The 20,436-nt window shown below is 41.4% G+C and overlaps 1 protein-coding gene and 1 long non-coding RNA gene across 5 annotated transcripts in view; one reads left to right on the top strand and one right to left on the bottom strand.

The window, feature by feature from the left end:
• Window positions 1-15,170, bottom strand: part of FSIP1 (fibrous sheath interacting protein 1) — a 95,662-nt gene extending 80,492 nt beyond the window's left edge. For all 3 annotated transcript variants that reach the window (XM_083614907.1, XM_083614906.1, XM_083614905.1), the window contains exons 1-8: window positions 15,030-15,170; window positions 13,431-13,562; window positions 11,434-11,596; window positions 9,291-9,392; window positions 7,329-7,507; window positions 6,130-6,223; window positions 3,031-3,129; window positions 1,512-1,612 (exon numbers count right to left, since the gene is read on the bottom strand). In XM_083614907.1, the coding sequence (XP_083471033.1) occupies window positions 1,512-1,612; window positions 3,031-3,129; window positions 6,130-6,223; window positions 7,329-7,507; window positions 9,291-9,392; window positions 11,434-11,596; window positions 13,431-13,556 (864 nt within the window). In that variant the 5' untranslated portion in view covers window positions 13,557-13,562; window positions 15,030-15,170. The remainder of the gene's footprint in view (window positions 1-1,511; window positions 1,613-3,030; window positions 3,130-6,129; window positions 6,224-7,328; window positions 7,508-9,290; window positions 9,393-11,433; window positions 11,597-13,430; window positions 13,563-15,029) is intronic.
• Window positions 15,171-15,253: 83 nt separating this feature from the next.
• Window positions 15,254-19,370, top strand: LOC310766552. Of its 2 annotated transcripts, none has more exons than XR_014550244.1 (3): window positions 15,254-15,608; window positions 17,736-17,828; window positions 19,159-19,370. It is a non-coding gene; the product is annotated as an uncharacterized lncRNA (long non-coding RNA). The 2 variants fall into 2 exon arrangements; XR_014550245.1 differs by lacking the exon at window positions 19,159-19,370 and adding an exon at window positions 18,527-19,102.
• The last annotated feature ends 1,066 nt before the right edge of the window (window positions 19,371-20,436 follow it).

Raw genomic sequence — 20,436 nt, 5'->3', positions numbered from 1 at the left:
TTTATACAGAAGGATATGTATCAACAAATCCACCTGATAGGACAAATGGGTTTCAGATAATTTTATCAGAAGGTGAAAAATTTTGCACAAATAATGACTGACCTCAATGCTCAAACAACCTATGCCATTCACAGCACAAGCAGAAGAAGAGTTTGGATTTGATATCCTGCTTTATCACTACTCGATGGACTCTCAAAGCAGCTAACATTCTCCTTTCCCTTCCTCCCCCACAACAAACACTCTGTGAGGTGAGTGAAGCTGAGAGACTTCAAGAAGTGTGACTGGCCCAAGGTCACCCAGCAGCTGCATGTGGAGGAGCAGAGACGCGAACTCGATTCCCCAGATTACGAGTCTACCGCTCTTAACCACTACACCACACTGGCAGTAGCCGAGGGCCAGAGTACACATGACTGTAGCAAGCCAGTGACAGATCAAAGGGTTATGTGGGTGGAGACTATTCAACCCAATCCGTATCTGCTGATCTCTTCCCCGCAAACATATGCACAGAGCTGCTTTTGATCCAGGATCATTCCTAGTCCTGCAGTGCAGTTATGGGGGGAAATGTCTCCATGGACACAATAGGACAGGAAAGGGAGAGGTAGGGTAAGGGCTTCAAGGATAAGTCTACTACCATCTCATGTAATTAAGCCCTTAATGACACCACAGATCCACGATGACATAGAATGAAGAAGGTGTAGAGAGAGAGTTTTTTCTCCTTCTCCCATCCAATGAAATGGAAAGGCGGGAGAATCAGAGAGACAAGAAGTACATTTTAACACAGCATATAATTAAACTACAAGCTTCATGTGGAACCACCAACTTAAGACAGCTTGAAAAGGTGATTAGACAAATCGGTGAAAGATAAGGCTATCAATAGCTTCTAGTAACAGTAACCATATGATACTACCAGAATCAAAGGCAATATATCTGATTATCAGTTGCCCTGCTTCTAGGCTTCCTCAATGATCTGGCTGGCCCCTTTGGGAAACAGGAAGCTAGACTAGGCAGGTTTTGGGTTAGATCCAGCAAGGCTCTTTTTAAAACATAACTAGACCATTGGCTCTGCACTGCCCACAATGAAATTTATGTGAAACTGATGTTCCAGGATCTGAACAAATTCCATACAAGTCTTGTGGCAGGGCTATCTTCCACCATACCACTCACAACTTTTAGGTATAAGAATAATCGTAAGTTCTCTTTCCATTTCCTGACAGCAGAAAAAAACCACAGGCATAGCATTAGAAGAGCCTGATAGTACAAAATAAACAACATGGGCTCCATAAATGCCAGTTCAATAGATTCTATTACGTTTTCCCAGCAATACATGATTTAGCTGAAGTGATCAGCAATCTAGTTATCATCCTTTTCCTAAAAACTTCAGACAGGCTATATATAGGATAACCTTTGTAGCAAAGTTAATCATCCATTATTAATTTCTAAATGAGTAGCATGATGAGACTTGACAAAGAGTTCTAATCCTGTACTTTGCCATGCTGACTGTAAACACATACCTCTATGTTCTTTTTAACAAAATCAGTTTTTTTACTGTTTGTTTCACTTTTCTTAGTCATCTTTTCCATTTTCTTTATTGAGCTTCTTGTTTTATCGTCACCTAAACAGCATGCAATTCAGAAAAAAAAAATCTAAAAGTATAACTGGGCAAGTTAATAGTCAAAAAACAATCAATTCATCTAATTTACCATTTCACTATCTACAGTACACAAATATAATTCAGTATTATTCATTTCAGACTATATTCATTTCAGTAACCTCTCAAAAATATCACTAATAAAATTAGATGGATTTCAGTGCAGTCATTTGTTACAGTCATGCACAAATTTTTCAAGCAACTAACTATAGCCTAATCCAGTAGTTCTCAAACTTTTTGGGGCCACCACCTCCTTATCCCCAGTGCCCCCTCCTATCCTACCCTATAAAAAGCATTTCTTAGAATAGTGGTTTGCACGACTTACTAAGGAAGATAACACGATAAAATTCAAAACAGTAACAATTTAATTGCACATTTATGCAAAACCCAATTAAAACTATTTAGTTTAAAATTAATTCAACAAAACGAATGAACTTGATCCAATGATATTTATCTGATAGTCATTTACACCTCCAGTGCCCCCTGCCCCCCCTTGTCTCTTAGTGCCCCCATTGGTAATCCCACCACTTTGGGAACCACTGGTCTCATCCTATCTATGCCTGAAGTTACTCCCATTATTTGAATAGTCCTTCCCTTAGCATAAACCATGCGCTGCTCTGGTTTCACCAGAAGCGGTTTAGTCATGCTGGCCACATGACCTGGAAAAACTGTCTGCAGAAGTGGACAAACGCCGGTTCCCTCGGCCTTCACAACTGGACTTAATTGTCAGGGGTCCCTTTACCTTTAGCATAGATCTGCTAAGGACAATGACTGCCACTATACTTCAAATATACTGTACTTCCCACAACAAGAAAACACTTATGATTATGTAGTAATTCAAACCTGCAAAATTGTATTATGCTACATATTTCTGAATGTGCTATAAACTTATATTTACTTCTTTAAACATTGCCTTTTTGCCAAAGCACTCAATACTCTAATAGCACTGCCTTCCTCATCATTCGGAAGGAAATGTAGTTAAAGGCATTACAAATACGATGTAGTAATTGCCTCAAAACTTTAGGAGATACAAATACAAAACTGCACTACATATCCAGGTAGACTGCTTTCTGCAGCCCAGAGTTCTAACTTGAGTGTCATATCTTCATTTGTTTATAATGGTTTGTTTGTCAACCACAGGTCCCCAAGTTCATCCTAACAGGAAACTGTCTTCTGTTCAAAAGCAAAAGTGACATGTTTAACCTCCTCACACCTACAAAAGAGTAGAGAAGAGATGGAAACACTTGAGTCTAAGATGCATGCAGGATCATTCTTGTAACAGGACAATATGGTTACCCATTATGTCTAAAGCAGTATCCCCAGGCAAAAGGCAGAATTGTCACTGGATCTATGGAACAAAGGTAAATTGATATAACCTGTACCTTGCTTGGTTTGTCTACTATTATTCCCATAGTTTTCTGGATGAATCTGCGTGTGAAATACACTAACAAACATTTCATCTTCTTCAGCAGCAGGCGAGTCTGTTAATAAAATGTGGCATTAAATAACTGATAATCTTTTTGTTTTGAAATGTAAATAATTAACAGTCCCATGTTCACCAGTACCTGTGACAAGTATATCAACTTAATATTTGTAAGAATGGAAGCCTGTAAAGATTCATATTGATGATTGGCATTGTAGTTAGCTTCAACAACCAGACCACTGGTAGTGTGGTGTGGGATCAAGGAGACACCTACACTGAGACTGAGCATCATTTCTTTCTCTCAACAGAATATACAATTATCTAGTTTTCACAGAAAGGAATGCCATTGTGCCACCTCTCCCACTCCATAAAATTACCATTTCAGAACAACCTGGAAATATAATTAAATGACTTCTATCTACTCCTCATTCTCAAAGGCTGGCCATGTGCTTTGAGCTATGCATTACTTTCTGTAAATATGAAGATTTCTACTCCTTCAGCTATGATCTGATATAGTTATCTAGTACATATGGAAATGCCCTAACATCCCATCTGCTCACTGAAGGAAGGGAGCCATATAGATTAAAGATAATAACAGTAACGGCACAGTCAAGCAATGGTTATATTATCCAGATGCTCATAATGGCTGTATTTCCACTTCCAACAATTCAGACACATAGGGTCATACTAGTGCTATATGTCTGCTTTAGTTAGGGAATGTTGCAGTGCTAATTCAGGAGTGTGAGAAGGTACCTTTTGGATGATTCCTGTGGCACGTAAAATTACATTTTCACAAAACTGAGTAGCAATGAATAAGAGATAAGACAATTTTTAGTCTAATTCTTTTAAAAGGAGACAGAGAAATTCAGTGGAAAAAATATAAATAGATTGCAAGTACAAAGAGATAGAAAGACCAATTCCTTTACACAATTGGCATAGGATAAAGAGTCAAGTCACACAATGCAACAGATGTGTCAAGAATGGACCCATAGGCATAGCCGGGGGGGGGCAGGGAAAGGCAGCTGCCCCTCCCAATCAATAAAAATACAGTGGAACCTCTACTCACGTACGGAATCTGTTCTGGAGGTCTGTTCGTGAGTCGGTCTGGGTCGCTGGGAGAAGCGCCATTCTGCGCAAGCACATTTGGTGGCAGCGCTGTTCTGTGCGTGTGCAGACGGTGCAGCCACTTTTGCGCATGTGCAGTCGGCAGAAGCCGCTTCTGCACATGCATGAATCACGGCAAACCCAGTATTTACTACCAGGTTTGCTGTGGTCGCGAGTCGGATTGTTCGCGAATAGGGGCGGTGGTAAGTCAAGGTTGTGCTGTACATTGCTAACTGAGGTTCTGCCCCTCCTAACAAAATACCTGCCCCCCACAACAAAGGCCTGGCTCCCTAACAAAAATCCTGGCTACGCCCATGAATGGACCCATGAACAAACTTGCATTTGGTGAAATGGGTATCCTCACCTACATTTACAGTAGGCTGAGCAGTAGCACACTACAGTGGTACCTTGGTTTATGAGCTTAATCCGTTCCGGAAGTCTGTTCTTAAACCAAAGTGTTCTTAAACCAAGGCATGCTTTCCCTTAGCTGCGGGGGACTCAATTTACAAATGGAACACACTCAACAGGAAGCGAAACATGTTCTTATTCCAAGGCAAAGTTCACAAAGCAAAACACCTACTTCCAGGTTTGCAGCGTTCTTAATCCAAGTTGTTCATAAACTAAGCTGTTCTTAAACCAAGGTACCACTGTATGTGTGTATTAAGGGGACCAGCTGAATAAATGGAGCAGCAGCAACGCAACCATTTCACTATGTCATGCACTTTGCACAGAGCCAGTTTGATTATTTACCCACAAATGCTGTCAGAACAGTTCGGTGAAGAAATTTATCTTTTCATTGTCTGAAACTAGCTAGTGCTCATAAAGCTCTCAAACATCAGCCAAGAATCAGCCAGAAACTATAATGTAAACGTGTTGAAATAACAGCCCTTCTCTGGCAACTCTACAGAACATGCAGAGCAAGAACCACAAGACAGACAATGACATGAATAATACAAGCCAGCTTGAGTAGATAGAGTGCCTTTTAGTCAAGTAGACTACACAATACAGTCTCTTATTCAGGCACTGCAGATGCTCAGGATATTTCAGAAAGACTGAAATATATTTGATTGCCATGTTAGTCTGTTGCAGCAAAAACAACAAAGTCATGTGGCATCTTAAAGACTACTGTTTTGAATTACCACTGTTAATTGGGAAATTATCACTGCCTCTGTACTTTCTGCATTTCCCTATAGTCCCTTTGCCTAGTGGACAGTCAACTGCAAAACTAATTTCAGAAGCTCACCTTTCATAGTGCCAAGACTGATTAAACGCTAACCTCTTCAAGAGCTAATTAGTGTATTACATTCCAACCTTTATTTTCAAGTAAAGTAAGATATTTTGCAAAATTCAGACAGAATGGGCCTGACTGTAGATATGCAGTACAAATGCCTTGGGCAAGGAGGATCCTAAACTATTTAAACTATGCATAGTTCTGTTGGCCAATATCAATGAGAAACATGATCTCTACAGCAAAAGGTACCTTTGTAAAGTAAAAGGGGGGATGGAGTTCTGAGGTTTTAGCACCTGGGCAAACCATCCTTACTTTAAAAAAAAAATTAAAAAATGAAAGATTCAGCAAGCATGTTCCATTGTCAAATACTGCCACCTGATGGTAACTTAGTGGGTTTGCACCAATTTAAAGCACCACACGAGGTCTTAAATGTAATTCAAAAAGTTTACGTACAAGTATGTCACATGTGGATTTGTTAAGCTAGAAGCCTGCAGGCAAAGCCTGTCTAATTTTTATCTACATACGTTGCCTAAACAATAGTGACACTATTAAGGCGGAGAACAACATGGTTAACATTAATGCTGTACTGTTTTTAACACTTGATTGGAAGCCGCCCAGAGTGGCTGGGGAAACTCAGCCAGATGGGCGGGGTATAAATAACATATTATTATTATTATTATTATTATTATTATTATTATTATTATTCTCTGATTTGACACTTACCAGGCATTTCTGGTGACGGTGTGGTCAAAGCTAAAAATCTGCTGGTGTTTTCTGCTTCTTCGGTAACCACGGAAGAACTTCGAGATGTCATAGACTGTATGTGGGCAATAAATAAATATATATTTATATAATACTGCATGGCAGAGAAAAGGTAGACCAGAAGATCCCACAGCTGTGGCAACTTTCTTGCCTATGAACGTGACAGTATAGTGAGGAATAGCCAGCCTCCCAACACTCTCATCTCTGCAGATGACCCTGGTGGGGCTGGGGCAGAGCAGATATGGGATGGGTTGGGGTTGTGCAGATGCACGGGCTAAGTCAAACTGAATGCTCATGTCAGTGCATCCGCACAGCCCTGACCTTACCCCCGACCTGCCCCATCCAGCTGCAGTGACACGAGTGTTGAGAGGGTGGCTCTGCAGCTCCACCTGGTAACCCTGGCCACCCCTGATCTCCGAAATGCATGTTAGTAGCGCTGTTTTAAAGGTATGACTAAGTACTGAGTAGCACAGGGGTCAGCAACCTTTTTCAGCTGTGGGCCAGTCCACCGTCCCTCAGACCATGTGGTGGGCCGGACTATATTTGGGGGGGGGGGAAATGAATGAATTCCTATGCCCCACAAATAACCCAGAGATGCATTTTAAATCAAAGGACACATTCTACTCATGTAAAAACATGCTGATTCCTGGACCACCCGCAGGCTGGATTGAGAAGGCGATTGGGCCGCATCCAGCCCCCGGGCCTTAGGTTGCCTACCCCTGGAGTAGCACATGCTTTTGTGAATACTGCATCAGGGTAGCACTTGTCATAAGATCAATAAAGACTTGATCAGTTCTCCCATATAAGGTCAACATCTGATTTTCTTAAGACATTGAGTAATTTAAATTTGAGTGAAATGCATCGTTTTAAATCATGCTAGTTTACTTAAATGTTTGCTCACAGAAGAATTTTGAACTTAAATTGTATGTTTCTAACCTGAAATATTTTTTTGTAACAGTTTTTATTCATTTTCATCTTTAAACTGCTTAACATGGTTGCTTTGTGATAGATATTTGTTTACATGATTAGGGATACAACGTGCAACAATTACATTAAATTAAATTAAAAATGAAACTATAAACACTCAGATAAACAATTCTGAAAATATTAACAAAGTTATTCAAAGTGCATATATCAAAATTATTACAATTATTTCTAACCTGAAAATCTTCCCACAGTTTAGTTCTCATTTCCCTGCCTTGTTTTTTAATTGCCCTTTCTTGAGATTGTTTGTTGGCCAATATCTGGTCCAACCTTTCCATCTTCTTTATAGCTTTCAGGATGCGAGGATCTACATCTTTCTCCTTGGAGTCTTGCGGGTACGCAGAACTGACTGTCACTTAAAAATTAAACATATTAACAATAATTCTTATAAACTGCATTTCAAACTGCATATTAAAAGCAGAGATCTTTAATAACAGGACAGAAAAAAGATATCTGCCTCATAGTTAGATGGAGGGTGCTATCTTTTTCTCCATACAATTCACCTGTAATATAATGCCATTTCTAGGGGCTCTTAATTCAAACATTTTGAACAAGTGCTTTAAGTACCACATTTTCTTATTTTCTTTTTTTACAATAATTTTTATTAATTTTAATACTAATCCAATAATAGCCACATTATCTCAAACCAAATTACAATCCAATTAAAAAAACACAGAGAGCCAATCATTCATAAACCAAATTAAACAATTTAAGGTGATTTCCCATGCACTGAGTATAAGGATACAAAGTTCTTATTTCTTATTGCTTTTTTGCAACAGTTCAGGTGTTAATCCTTTGTTTAGCAGCCACTGGTTTCCTGACTTTCAAACGTAGTTACAAATTTATTAGCTTTTGTTTCTGCAAAGGGAGTTGGAGTTTGTATCCAATACGTTTCCCGTATGAGATATTAATTTTCCTTCTATTTCTTCATTAAGGACCACATTTTATAAGCTGCTGTTAAACTTTTGTTTTGTTTTTAAAGAAAAAAGAACCATTAGACCATCTCATTTTAAAAAAAGAAGGACTAGCAAATCACACTCAGAAAGGTTTGAAAACCTGAGATCAATCTAATCTGTATGTATACATTCTGATTCAGGCAAGGTCTGTTGCTACAAATTGGGGAGCAACCCAAAATCCTCCCTATCCTTATTTAGAACAGTGAAAACACAGCAACAAGAGTTTTCAATATGTGCTTGATGTAAACAGCTTTAAGGTCTTTACAATTTTGTGCAGAAGCCTCCGGGAATACAGGTTTTGCCATGAAGTCACCCTTGAGGTCATAGAGGGAAATGGAAAAGTATGGTGGAGCTAACAGACTTGTGCCCACTATCTCTCCACACACCCCGCCCCCAATGTTTCTTTAACCATGTACAGGGGTCAACAAACTTTTCCAGTAGGGGGCCGGTCCACTATACCTCAGACCTTGTGGGGGGCTGGACTATATTTGGGGGGGGGGATGAACGAATTCCTATGCCCCACAACTACCCCCGAGATGCATTTTTAATAAAATGCATTCTACTTATGTAAAAACACGCTGATTCCCGGACCGTCTGCAGGCCGGATTTAGAAGGCGATTGGGCCAGATCCAGCCCCCGGGCCTTAGTTTGCCTACCCATGAACTATGATAACAAATGCCTGAACAGAACTAAAATCTAGACTTTAGTCTATGTAGGGTTGCTAACACTTTTGCTAGCCTTGATCTTCTGCCTCTCACAGCAGTTTGACAAGAAGAAATTTTATACTTTCTCCCCACCATCGTATCCCCATTCACTTTCTAAATTCCTGTGCATCCGGTTTCTGAAAGCATAGCAGTAGAGGCTGACAAAGTTGGCAACATTAGATGTTGTTCTACAAAAATAAATCATTATAATAGGGGGTGGGGAACCTGTGGCCCTCCAGATCTTGTTGGACTCCCAACTCCCATCAGCCCTGGCCAATGTGGCCAATGGACAGGGATGAAGGTAGTTGTGTCCCAACCACAGATTCCCCAGAATTACTATTTGCTTGATATGGAAATAAAAAAGTCACCCTAAGTTCTCTTTATCCACTATCTACTTATTTGTGACACTGGATAAACAACGTCATGCACAACAGGATGTCTTCTCCAGGTTCAATTGCAGGCGAAACGTTGGGAATACCTTTTGCTAATCTAGCTGGTTCATTCTGAGGAGCACTGCGGCTACAAGACCATCTGTTTTCAGCCCAGTCATCTTCAGAATCTGCTGAGCTTGAGGAATATTCTGAAAAACAGAAGTCATGCATGAAATTAGCAGCACCTTTAGATTTGAACCAACAGTGAAATCATCATTACTACAAACTAAGAAACAACTTGGAACAGTACACAAGTATATGGAGTTCTGTCAAGTTCTGCCAAATATCTGTGTGGCTTTAAACAACTTTTAACAGTACTACTTACATACTGGTTGTTAACTACCTCACCATATTATATTAATATATTTTGTAGCTCACAGGAAAGTGTTGTTGCCACCCTTTTCTGGCACAACATGTTATCTAAATGGGTGCAGGACAGGCAGAAAATTAACAGGCAAAGCTTCTCCGGCATGAATATACTATGGTGATGACATAATCATTTATTTCATTTCTGTCTGTGATGCAGCAATTAAAGGCCTACTGCACAATCATGTTAGGAAACAAGCAATACATTTCCAGTGAAGAAGAGGCATTAGTTTGACCACCAAACCCTCTGGAGCTTGGTGCACAAATTATTATTAAAATATTCCATTACAGAAACTATCCAAGCTAGGGCTGTACACCAGATCTGGCAGAGTCCCAAGCCAAACTGGACCCATATGGAGGGACTCAGGTATTGGATGAGTCAGGTTCAGACAGCCACAGATAGTTACAGGTCAGGTTGGCTGGCCCAGAGTGATCTATGGCTGTTAGGGGGCTGTGCATCAGGCAGAAGGGAGTGCTAGGCAGGACAGGAAAACCCTCTACACCCTCCGCCCCTTAGGATCACCCCCTCTACGCAGAAACTTTTGAGCAGAGGGCGCAATTTGGGGGAGTGTGCACAAAACTAGTGACTGTATGTCTCAATCAGTTCCAACATTCACTGCACTTTTAACCAGTATTTTGAATTTCACTGATATTCGTGACAAAATTTAATATAAAATAGGGCTCTAATCCCAGGAGCTTATGCTGTAAGACAAATATTTTACACGAAAGGAGATTACAACTAAGCATCTGGAAGAATTTTCTGACAGTAAGAGCTGTTCAACAGTAGAATGGACTTTCTCGGAGGGTTGTGGACTCTCCTTCTTTGGAGGTTTTAAAGCCGAGGTTGGATGGCCATCTGTCATGGATGCTTTAGCTGATATTCCTGCATTGCAGGGGGTTGGACTAGATAACCCTTGGGGATCCCTTCCAACTCTATGATTCTATGAAATAATTTTTTGGGGGGAGGGTCATCCAGCAGTCATTGTTCACCCAGCCTGCTATTTCTCCCTTGCTGTTCACCTGCCTTTTTATATCATCCCTCTTTCTATTATATTTGAAGCTGCAAGATTTCATCACACATCCTCCCTTATGTACTGCTCTAGTTCTGATTGGATCTAGGTTTCATAGACTCATTTAATAGCTGAGCACTTTCTCAGCAAAACTTCCTGTTTCCCCCACCCCAGGGGACCAACTATTACATTAACTTAGATAAACTTTTGTGGAAATCTTTTATCATGTGCAGTATCCATTAAGCTCGAGTGACTTTTCAAGGACAGGACTTTATCACTTAATTAATAACAGTTTATTTGATTGTGTGAATTGGCCCCAAGTCTAAAAGCATACTGAGGGTTTGAAATAGAAGAGCAAGAAAAGGGGAGGTTATTCTGGGTGTCTCTTCATTGTGCAAATAATATGTCTTCCTCTTGTGATTTGATTAATTTGTACAATACTTGAGTCATATTTGAAGCAGCAGAAGCAGGTCAAAGTGCAAAATTCTGCTCTCAAATATATTTAACCCTTCTTTTTTATCCACATTCAGAGAATTTCTCAACTGAGCTTCTAAAAAGCTAAGAGAAGAATATTTACATAGTTCTGTAACTTTAATATTGAGTTTTCCCCTAGAAAACCAAGGTGGCAACCCTAACACACACTCTAAGGAATAGGTCCCACAGAACACCATTTTGTAAACTGCTTTGAGGGTGGCTTTTTCTTTTCTTTTTTACAATCATGCGGTGTATAAATTTTATGAAATAAATAAAATAACAAATGCCATTGAACTTACTTGTATGTAAACAAGCACTGTACACATACTAAATTTCATACCTTTTACCTGATTTGTATTCTGTATTACCAGCTGGTAACTACTATTCATCTTTTCTTCAGATATGACTTCCGAGGTTCTCATTTTTTTGGTTCCATATTCCTCTCTATTTTCATCATAATTTTCTTTTGACTCATGTTCTTTGTGTTCATTATAAAAAGCAACCTAGAATTGATTGCAGAAATAGAAATTTGCTACAAGCACATTGGTCACTATTTCTCCTTATTATCATTTGGAACCATAGATAAAATTTCCTTTTTAATGTAATTTCAGATGAAATCTAAAGCTATGATAATACATTGCAAATATTTATAAACTACTGTATTTTATTTTTTTAAAAAAGTCTTGGGAATAGTCACTTACAGTCATACCTCAAGTTGAAGTTGCTTCAGGCTGAGCACCTTCGAGTTGCGCTCTGCGGCAACCTGGAAGTAAGGAGTGCATTTCTTCCGGGTTTCACTGCTCGCGCATGGGCAGATGTTCAAAATGATGTCACGCGCATGCGCAGAAGCGTCGAAAAGCGACGCGTGCGTGCACAGACGTGCCATTGCTAGTTACGTTTGCTTCTGGATGCAAACAGGGCTCCGGAACGGATCCCGTTCGCATCCCAAGGTACCAGTGTATTTAGTTGCCAGTGCAAAGAATCACCTCCAAGTGACCAAACAAATAAGCTTTACAGTGGTTGGCTCTCTCTTTATTTTATGCCACATATCACAGTATGTATCAGTGGACAGGCAGTCTAGCAAAATGTTTATGGCCTTATTTCCTAGGTTGTTTTAAACAAAGCAAAAAGAAAGGAGGGGGAGAGGGGGACAGGTAGTGAATGAGAGCAAAAAACTAGAAGAGTATCAAGACACATGTCCCTCCTTCAAAGTATGATTTATATACACACACACACACACACAAAATTCATTTAATAAATGAATTGTTTCAAAACATGGGTGGAACCTAATCATTTGTGCAGATGCCTATTTTGAAACAAATATGGGATACACCCACAGGCAGAGGAGGGGGGGACTTTTGCCAATTCCTTCTTCCCCCTGAATAGTTACTCCAGGTGGTTGGGGGGCCCTCCAGAACAGTGTGGGGTGTGGCACTGGAGACTGGGGTGGGGACAGGAATTGGCAAAAATCACCTGTCCCATTCCTCCAACATGATCCTCCGATGGATCAGAGTCTCTACCATGAAAGAGGATTTGAGGAATGGATCCAACCGGAAATACACTTTATTATAAAAACATAAAATATAAGTACAGTGGTACCTCGAGTTACATATGCTTCAGGTTACATATGCTTCAGGTTACAGACTCCGCTAACCCAAAAATAGTACTTTGGGTTAAGAACTTTGCTTCAGGATGAGAACAGAAATCGTGCTCCAGCGGCGCGGCGGCAGCAGGAGGCCCCATTAGCTAAAGTGGTGCTTCAGGTTAAGAACAGTTTCAGGTTAAGAACGGACCTCCGGAATGAATTAAGTACTTAACCCGAGGTAAGTAAAGGTAAAGGTACCCCTGCCCATATGGGCCAGTCATGACCGACTCTAGGGTTGCGCGCTCATCTCACTCAAGAGGCCGGGAGCCGGCGCCGTCCGAAGATACTTCCGGGTCACGTGGCCAGCGTGACAAAGCTGCAACTGGCGAGCCAGCACCAGTGCCGCACACGGAAACGCCGTTTACCTTCCCATTATAAAGCGGTACCTATTTATCTACTTGCACTTAGGGGTGGTTTCAAACTGCTAGGTGGGCAGGAGCTGGGACCGAACGACGGGAGCTCACCCCGCCGCGGGGATTCGAACCGCTGACCTTACGATCAGCAAGTCCTGGGCACTGAGGTTTTACCCACAGCGCCACCCGCGTCCGAGGTACCACTCTACTAAATACAGGTTTCTCAAGGACTGTACCTCACTAATGTTACTATAATTATAAACATTAACAGCATCTCTGACAAAAACTTGAAAACACTGTAGAAGAAAGAGCAAGAAAAACAGTGGACATAATAGTTACCTTAGGCAGGCTTGGCGCTGGTGTTAAAATCTCTAAGGATGTGCTTAAAACTTTGCTCCCATGATTAATTCTTGAGCTAGATGCTGGCCTTGAAATGTCATCCAGGCTTCCCCTTGTAATATCCATTAAAAACTGAAATAAGCAGATAAAGGGAGCGCATTATATGGCATGTATTAAATTAATTTGATATTCATCAACCTACCATTCTCTTCCACATTTTCCACACAGCGTATATTTGATGGAAACAGCACCCCTCTTTGGATATTCTTGATATGACTTAGGTAAAGACATGAGGAAGGCCAGCAAGGATACACAGGCTAGTTCTACCTCCTGTCATTGTTCTTGCCATCCTTCATGAGCAGGAGGGCAAACTTGTGAAGTGGGAAGCCTTTTGTTTTGTTTTTATGTAATTTTTATTAAATTTTCTGTTTTACAATTTAAAGTACTCATTTTTAGATCCATAAGATATCAGTGACTTTCCTTCTCTTTCCATGGTTCATTTTACAGATCATAAATCCCTGCATAGTTTACAGAAACTATACTATTCAGTATTCCATTATTCCATCCATAACTTATTTACACTGCTGAATTTATCCTAATGCTGCCAGCGTCTTCAGCTGTACAGTTATTTCCCATATATTCAATAAACGTTTTTCCAATCTTCTCTCAACATATATTCTTCATGTTTTCTTATTCTGTATGTTAAATCTGGAAGCTGCGCATATTCTGTCAACTCACATTGCCACTCTTCTTTGGTTGGGACCTCGCTCATTTTCCATTTTGGGGCTAACAAAACACGGGCCGTATGTATGCAGTTGTTGCATACAACCGAAATAACTCTGGGTTTTTTGGGAAAGTACTTTTAAATATTTTTTCCCCAATTCATTATGTATCATTTCCCAAGGAAGCCTTTTGTATTCTTGGAGGCTATTCATTTTAATATTCTGGAAAGTTATGGTTCCAAAATGCACAGTAAGTCTCTGCACATACAGGATTCTGACTTTACATGTTCAACCTTCAACTCATAGAGGGGGATCAGCACAGTGACAGGCAGAGCTTGTGCACTTCTCCCCATTGCCCTAAATCTCATTAAGAGAACCCAAAGAGCACTATAGTTCCACGACCATATGGAAACAGTGGGGTGTTAGTTAATGGCATGATCCCATACACAAATTAGTACAGTGATTATAGCCGTAGCCAAAGAGGGCCAGCTCCCCCCAATCAAGTAAAACAATAGAAATACTTAACTGACTGACCAATCACACTAAAATGAGGCTGCATTTTAAGCTGTGTTTTGGGCCGTATTTTGGTTAACTGTTTTTGTTTTTTTTCTATTGCGTTTTGTTGTGGTTTGTGTTTGGTGTTGGTCGCCCTGGGCCCGGCCCTGGCCGGGGAGGGCAGGATATAAATAAAATTAATTAATTAATTAATTAATTAATTTTTTATTCTTATTCTTATTCTTATTCTTATTCTTATTATTATGTTGGTCGGGAAATGTTAACTTGCCCCCTCAAAGTAATAAACAACAACAACAACAACAACAACAACAACAACAACAACAACGGCATAATCTGCAAACTTCGCCCGGCATTAACTCACCCCGCGCAGGTTCTCTGCAGAGCGCTCCAGCGGGCGGAGCGAGCAAAACGCCTCTGTAAACAGACAGCCATGAAGACGATACGCTTCTCAATTGCTATGGCAACCCATTCGAAGAGCAGAACCCGGAAATAAGGTAGACACTAAGGGCGGAAATGAGCCCTGCGCCTTCTCGGAGTGCTGCTGAGCATGCGTACCTGGGAAATGCCCGTTGAAGCCCTTTAGCGACGTTCTAAAACCGTTAAAAGAACGCGTGGCTGCGGAGCCTGGAGATGCGCCTGATCTTAATATTATGAACTAACCTGGATGTCCTCGATTCTGGCTCCTGCACTCAGGCGCGTCCGTATAGCTCACATGTGCTGCCGAAGCATGTTTCAGCAGCCCTTACCTTTAAGTTTGAGGATAATCTTCAGCCAGGATCAGGGTACCTAGCTATTTGCCGAAAACTGCTGCTTCCGTTTAAGACTGCAATCCAATGCACACCAAGCAGTTTCTTTTGTTTACTTTATTCTTGCAGGTGCAATAGGTAGTTCGTGTGGTGTATGCTTGAAATGCTGCAGTCCTGTGCGCACTTATTTGGCAGTAGATACCATTGAGCTCAGCGAGGGTTACTCTTGAGTAGAAAGATCCAGGGCTGCATTGTATTGGACAGTTTTAATTTCCTTACACGTGCGCGCCGTTATTGCTGAGAACAAGACGGGTTCTCTCTCTCCTGTGAACCCCCACAACAACCCTGTGGTGTAAATTAAGCTGAGAGATAGTGATTGGCCCAAGCTCACCACACAAGGAGCTTCATGGCTGAAGTGGGCATTTGAACCCTGGTCCAACACTCTAACCACTACACCACACTGCGGTTGAGGTGGGGAGAGAGAAAAGATTCAGAGGTTGAAATCCACTAGTCTCTCATTCCATGCTGCCGTTACTGTATATTTGTGAGACTAGATCTGGTTCAATAAAGAAATTAAAGAAGAAACAACCCCGTGTTAAAACATGCATTTATGACTATAATGCACGTCAGGGTGATACTGTAATTGCTCTTTCATAAAACTATATATAATATTTCATCCAGAAGATGGCGTCGTCTGACTTTCAGTATATTGCCCATTAAGCTAAAAGGGTCTGAGCAGGCATGCTTCCTGTTTAGGATGTACTAACATGTTTATAGGCTGGGAATTCTAGACTGGTATTCCTCTGGCAAGCATCCCCACCCCTGCTAATAATTTAAACTGTGATTCCCCCTTGAATCTGCCACTTCATTGACAGAGCTGCTGGCAAGCGAAACTGACTACATCATGGAGCCAAAATCAGCATTGAGCTCTACAGTTATTGGGGTGGGGATGTCTGACTGCGTGCAGCCACTGTAGGTGAGGGATCTCTAAACATGAACCAGTGTCTTCAGCCTGAGGATGGAAGCTGGGGGGAGGTTTGATTATTCTCAGCCAAGCAGCTTATCAACAGAATACTGCCCCCACCCTTGACATCGCTGCTCTCCCATGAGCATTGGCAAGCAAGGTATAGCCCCGAGGTGAAGACCCTTCCCAACACTAAATAAGAGGATTTATTATTACATTTATATCACACCTTTCCACCAAGCAGCTCAAGATGATGCACATGGTTTTCCTGCTCCTCATTTTATCATAACAACAACCCTGTCAGGTAGGTTAGAGGTAGTGATTTGCCCAAGGTCACCCAGTGCATTTCATGGTTAAGTGGAAATTTGAAGTCTGGTCTTCCGGGTCCGAGTCTGACTCTAACCACTACACCACGTTGTTCTGATATATCACTGAAGCCACTTGAGCTGTCACTCTGAGCTGCAAGTAGCACCAGCCAGCTGGGAGAGAACCCAAAGAGCTGCATTGATTTTGGCTAGATAGCACCACTCTCAGCCTTCCTTCCCACCACTATCCTTCACATGGCATACTCTTAAATATTTCAGGAGGGACAGCCTGGAGGGTAAGAAGCTGTTCTTTGCAAGCTACAGAGCACCATGTGAGGCTCCATTTCTAACCACCTGCTTGTGAGGTCAAAAACATTATCTTCGCGAGCATTGTTGCATGCCTTGTGGGTCAGCTTACTGACCTGTATGAAATGGGAGGATGGTCCAGAGACCTCTGCAGCTTCTTTCTTTCCACTGTAGCAGGCTGTGAGGTTGGACCACTTCCTGTTGCTCTGCAAGACAGTATTAGGAGTTTAGCCTCGGCTGAAAAGGTAGCCCAAGAGCAGTACTTGCTGGGCTAAAGACAGTTCTGCTATCCATCTTTATCTCTCGGCTGGCCGACATCTCCTTGTGTGGGGGCTGCAGAAAAGTTAGATCAGATGGGACCAAAGGAAGCTTCTGGGCTGCCAATGGACCATTCCATCATTTTCAGGACATTTTTCATATGCTTTCAATCTGGTTCCGTATTAAACACAATCCCTTTTTTTTTTTTTTAAGATCTGCTCCTGCTCCTCAAATTCTTCTTTCTCACAACAGCTTAAACTTGCTTTCCCATAATATTTTCCTCCTTTCTGCTCTCCTCATTTGGGTAAGACTTCCACTTATTTAAAGGAAACCTTCTAGTCTTTTATAGGTTCCTTGATTCTACTGCTTAACCATCCTGACATTCTCTTGGTATGTTTCCTAATTTTAGGTGAACTTCTATTATTGTGGTTTTAAGTAACCCCCCCCCCCAATGTGTTTGATCCTTCTAGCCTTTCCTTTTACTTTAGGAATGGGGAAGCTTTTTGTCCTCTTTGATCTTTTGCTCCCACCACCCTGCAAGCCAACCCTCTGTCATTATGATGATGTCAGGTGACTGATAGGTGGGTAGTTCCATCCAGCTCTCAGAAATGACCCATGGGGGGTGGGGTGGGAAGAGGTCTCTTTTGCCGTGTTTCCTGTAGGGAACATGCTGAGTAGCACCAAGCAGGATTGAACTCTCTGCTCACCAGCTGGTAAATGGAGGGTCCAGTTCTGCTCTCTGCAGGGGTCTGCTCTGCCAGCACATTTTCTCCCAGTGATGTTAGCTAATTGATGGGTAGGCATGGTTTGTGAGAAGTGGCCTTGAAGGACAATTGGACCTCAAGACAGACCAAGACTCACCCATAGGCCAGAGGTTCCCCACCCCTGATTTAACTAATGCCCCCATTTTCTCTCTTTTGAAATGAAATGTAACCATGCTGCACTTTCTGGGCAACTTTACACTTATATGCATTTTTGTTCCCAGTCAGTTTTATTGAATTTGAGAACATCAGTTCCTATAGGCACACCATTCAGGCTCCTATTACTTGGCTCCCACACACTGTTGGGGATCACCATACTGCAATCTGTGTAAGTGGAGCTACTTGTAGTTTCCTAACAAGCTGACATGAAAACCTCTGAGAGCTCTCTGCAACTCATGAGCACATTTATTATTTTTTATTGCTGCTTGTTCCACACAGAGACAGGCAAGAATTGCCACCAGCCAGAGTGCTGTTCTAATAGTTGATGAAATGGGTTTAATAAGGCTGTCTCATATCAGAACAGACCTGCTGGGCTCATCAGTCTCTGGGGATTCTCGACAAGGAGCAAGTGTCTGCCTGCAAAGGTAATCATGCAACCTAGAAGCAAAGATGATCTTGCATATCTGCCAGTGCTCATGCAGAATCCTATAAAGCTGGATAGTGATGCAAACCAAAATATGATGTAAACTTTCTGGACTTGTTGCAGCTTATCTCTCTCCTGCTGGCTCTGTAGTCTGTTCTGGTAAAGCAAGCTAAATTAAAGAGCCCTGCTGGCGTCACAGAGCATGAACTTTTGATGTTGGCTGACAATACTGTTTTTATACAAAATCATGCCTGTTTCTGCTAAACTAAACTAAAGACATTTTTGAGCTAGAACTCTTTGAAGCCATTTCAAAATATGAGGCCAATTAGAGTAAATTGGAAATAATTAATGCTAATCTTCTGCTGATATTAAAAACCAGTTGCAATCCACTCTGCTGTTCTTATGCTCTTTCCTTGGAAACAATTAGACACCAGTTATTCGCCTCTGTTCTATATAGTTGTGAGGGGCACTCAATTCTCACCTCGGGAGAGTGTGGTCATATCGCTTTTATTCCTATGAATATCTTGGCAAGACTTGTATTGTTGTTTCCGGCTCCACTATATATAGGTGCAGATTATATTTGCAACCTTACGGTATGCAGCAAGGAGCTCGGGGCAAACAGCGCCAGGAGCGTAGCGTAGCGATGCCCACCCCACACGCAGTCCCGTCCTCTCACCCAAGGCTGGGAAGGGAGAGCAAGGAAGGGGAAAGGCCGCTGGCAACGCAGCGCAGCTCCCCCCACCCAGTATGCAGCCAGGAGCAGCAAGGAAAGTGAGTGGCTTATAAAGTGGTACCTCAGGTTACAGACGCTTCAGGTTACAGACTCCGCTAACCCAGAAATATTACCTCAGGTTAAGAACTTTGCTTCAGGATGAGAACAGAAATTATGCGGTGGCGGCGCGGTGGCGGCAGGAGGCCCCATTAGCTAAAGTGGTACCTCAGGTTAAGAACAGACCTCCGGAACGAATTAAGTACGTAAACAGAGGTACCACTGTATTTGGGTATTTTTTCTTTTTTTCTCTCCCCCCCCTCCAATTTTAAAGGTGCAGCTTATATTCGGGTGTGGCTTATATTCGGGCCAATTCGGTAGTTTATTCCAAGTTAATTCACCTGGTTTAGCCTTATCAACATTTAGGATTCCATCAGCTTTAAAAGGAACAACCAGTTAAGACCAGTTTTTCTGTCCTTAATTTTAACCATGTTTTGGGTTGTATCCAATTGCACCCTTAGCTTATATGCTGCCCTTTGTAATGTAAAATACTATACTGAATCCAGCTCCTGAAGCTTTAAGCTGCTATTTGAGAGAGGATGTTTCCCTCATAATCCTGGGCTTCGAAAATGAACCTAGGGGAAGTGTTTGATAAACATGACTGGAAAGTAGATTAATATGAAGCAGAAGGAAATTAATGTTCTTGACATTTTGCCACAATGTCTGCTGTAAGGCAGATGTGGTTCACATTGCATTGATACTAGCTATAATTCCTCTCCATTAGTTGAATTTGGAGATCAGTGGAAGAACCAAAGTGGGGTTAATGGGAGCAAGACTTCCAGAGGCACTTCCCTCTTTGTTGGGTTGCTGGTTGATTGAGTTAAGCAAATCATCATGAATTATCCAGAAGATATGGTAAACTGACGCAGTAGCTACAAAAGAGGAATGGCAGATGAAATGGATGGGACATGTTGAATTGGCAAGCTTAACTAGTAAAATTAGAGAGCAAAATGAGACAGCTTTCAAGGAGGACTGGAAATTGTTTGTAGATTTTTTTTTAAATGTAAATATGTTAAAATACAATCAGCTTTGAAGTATAGCAGTAAAAGGTATACTAAGAATAATGTGGCAGAAAT

Source organism: Podarcis filfolensis, assembly GCF_964270895.1.
Source record: "Podarcis filfolensis genome assembly, chromosome: 1".
NCBI lineage: Eukaryota > Metazoa > Chordata > Lepidosauria > Squamata > Lacertidae > Podarcis > Podarcis filfolensis.
This window is presented reverse-complemented; position numbering and strand designations above follow the sequence as displayed.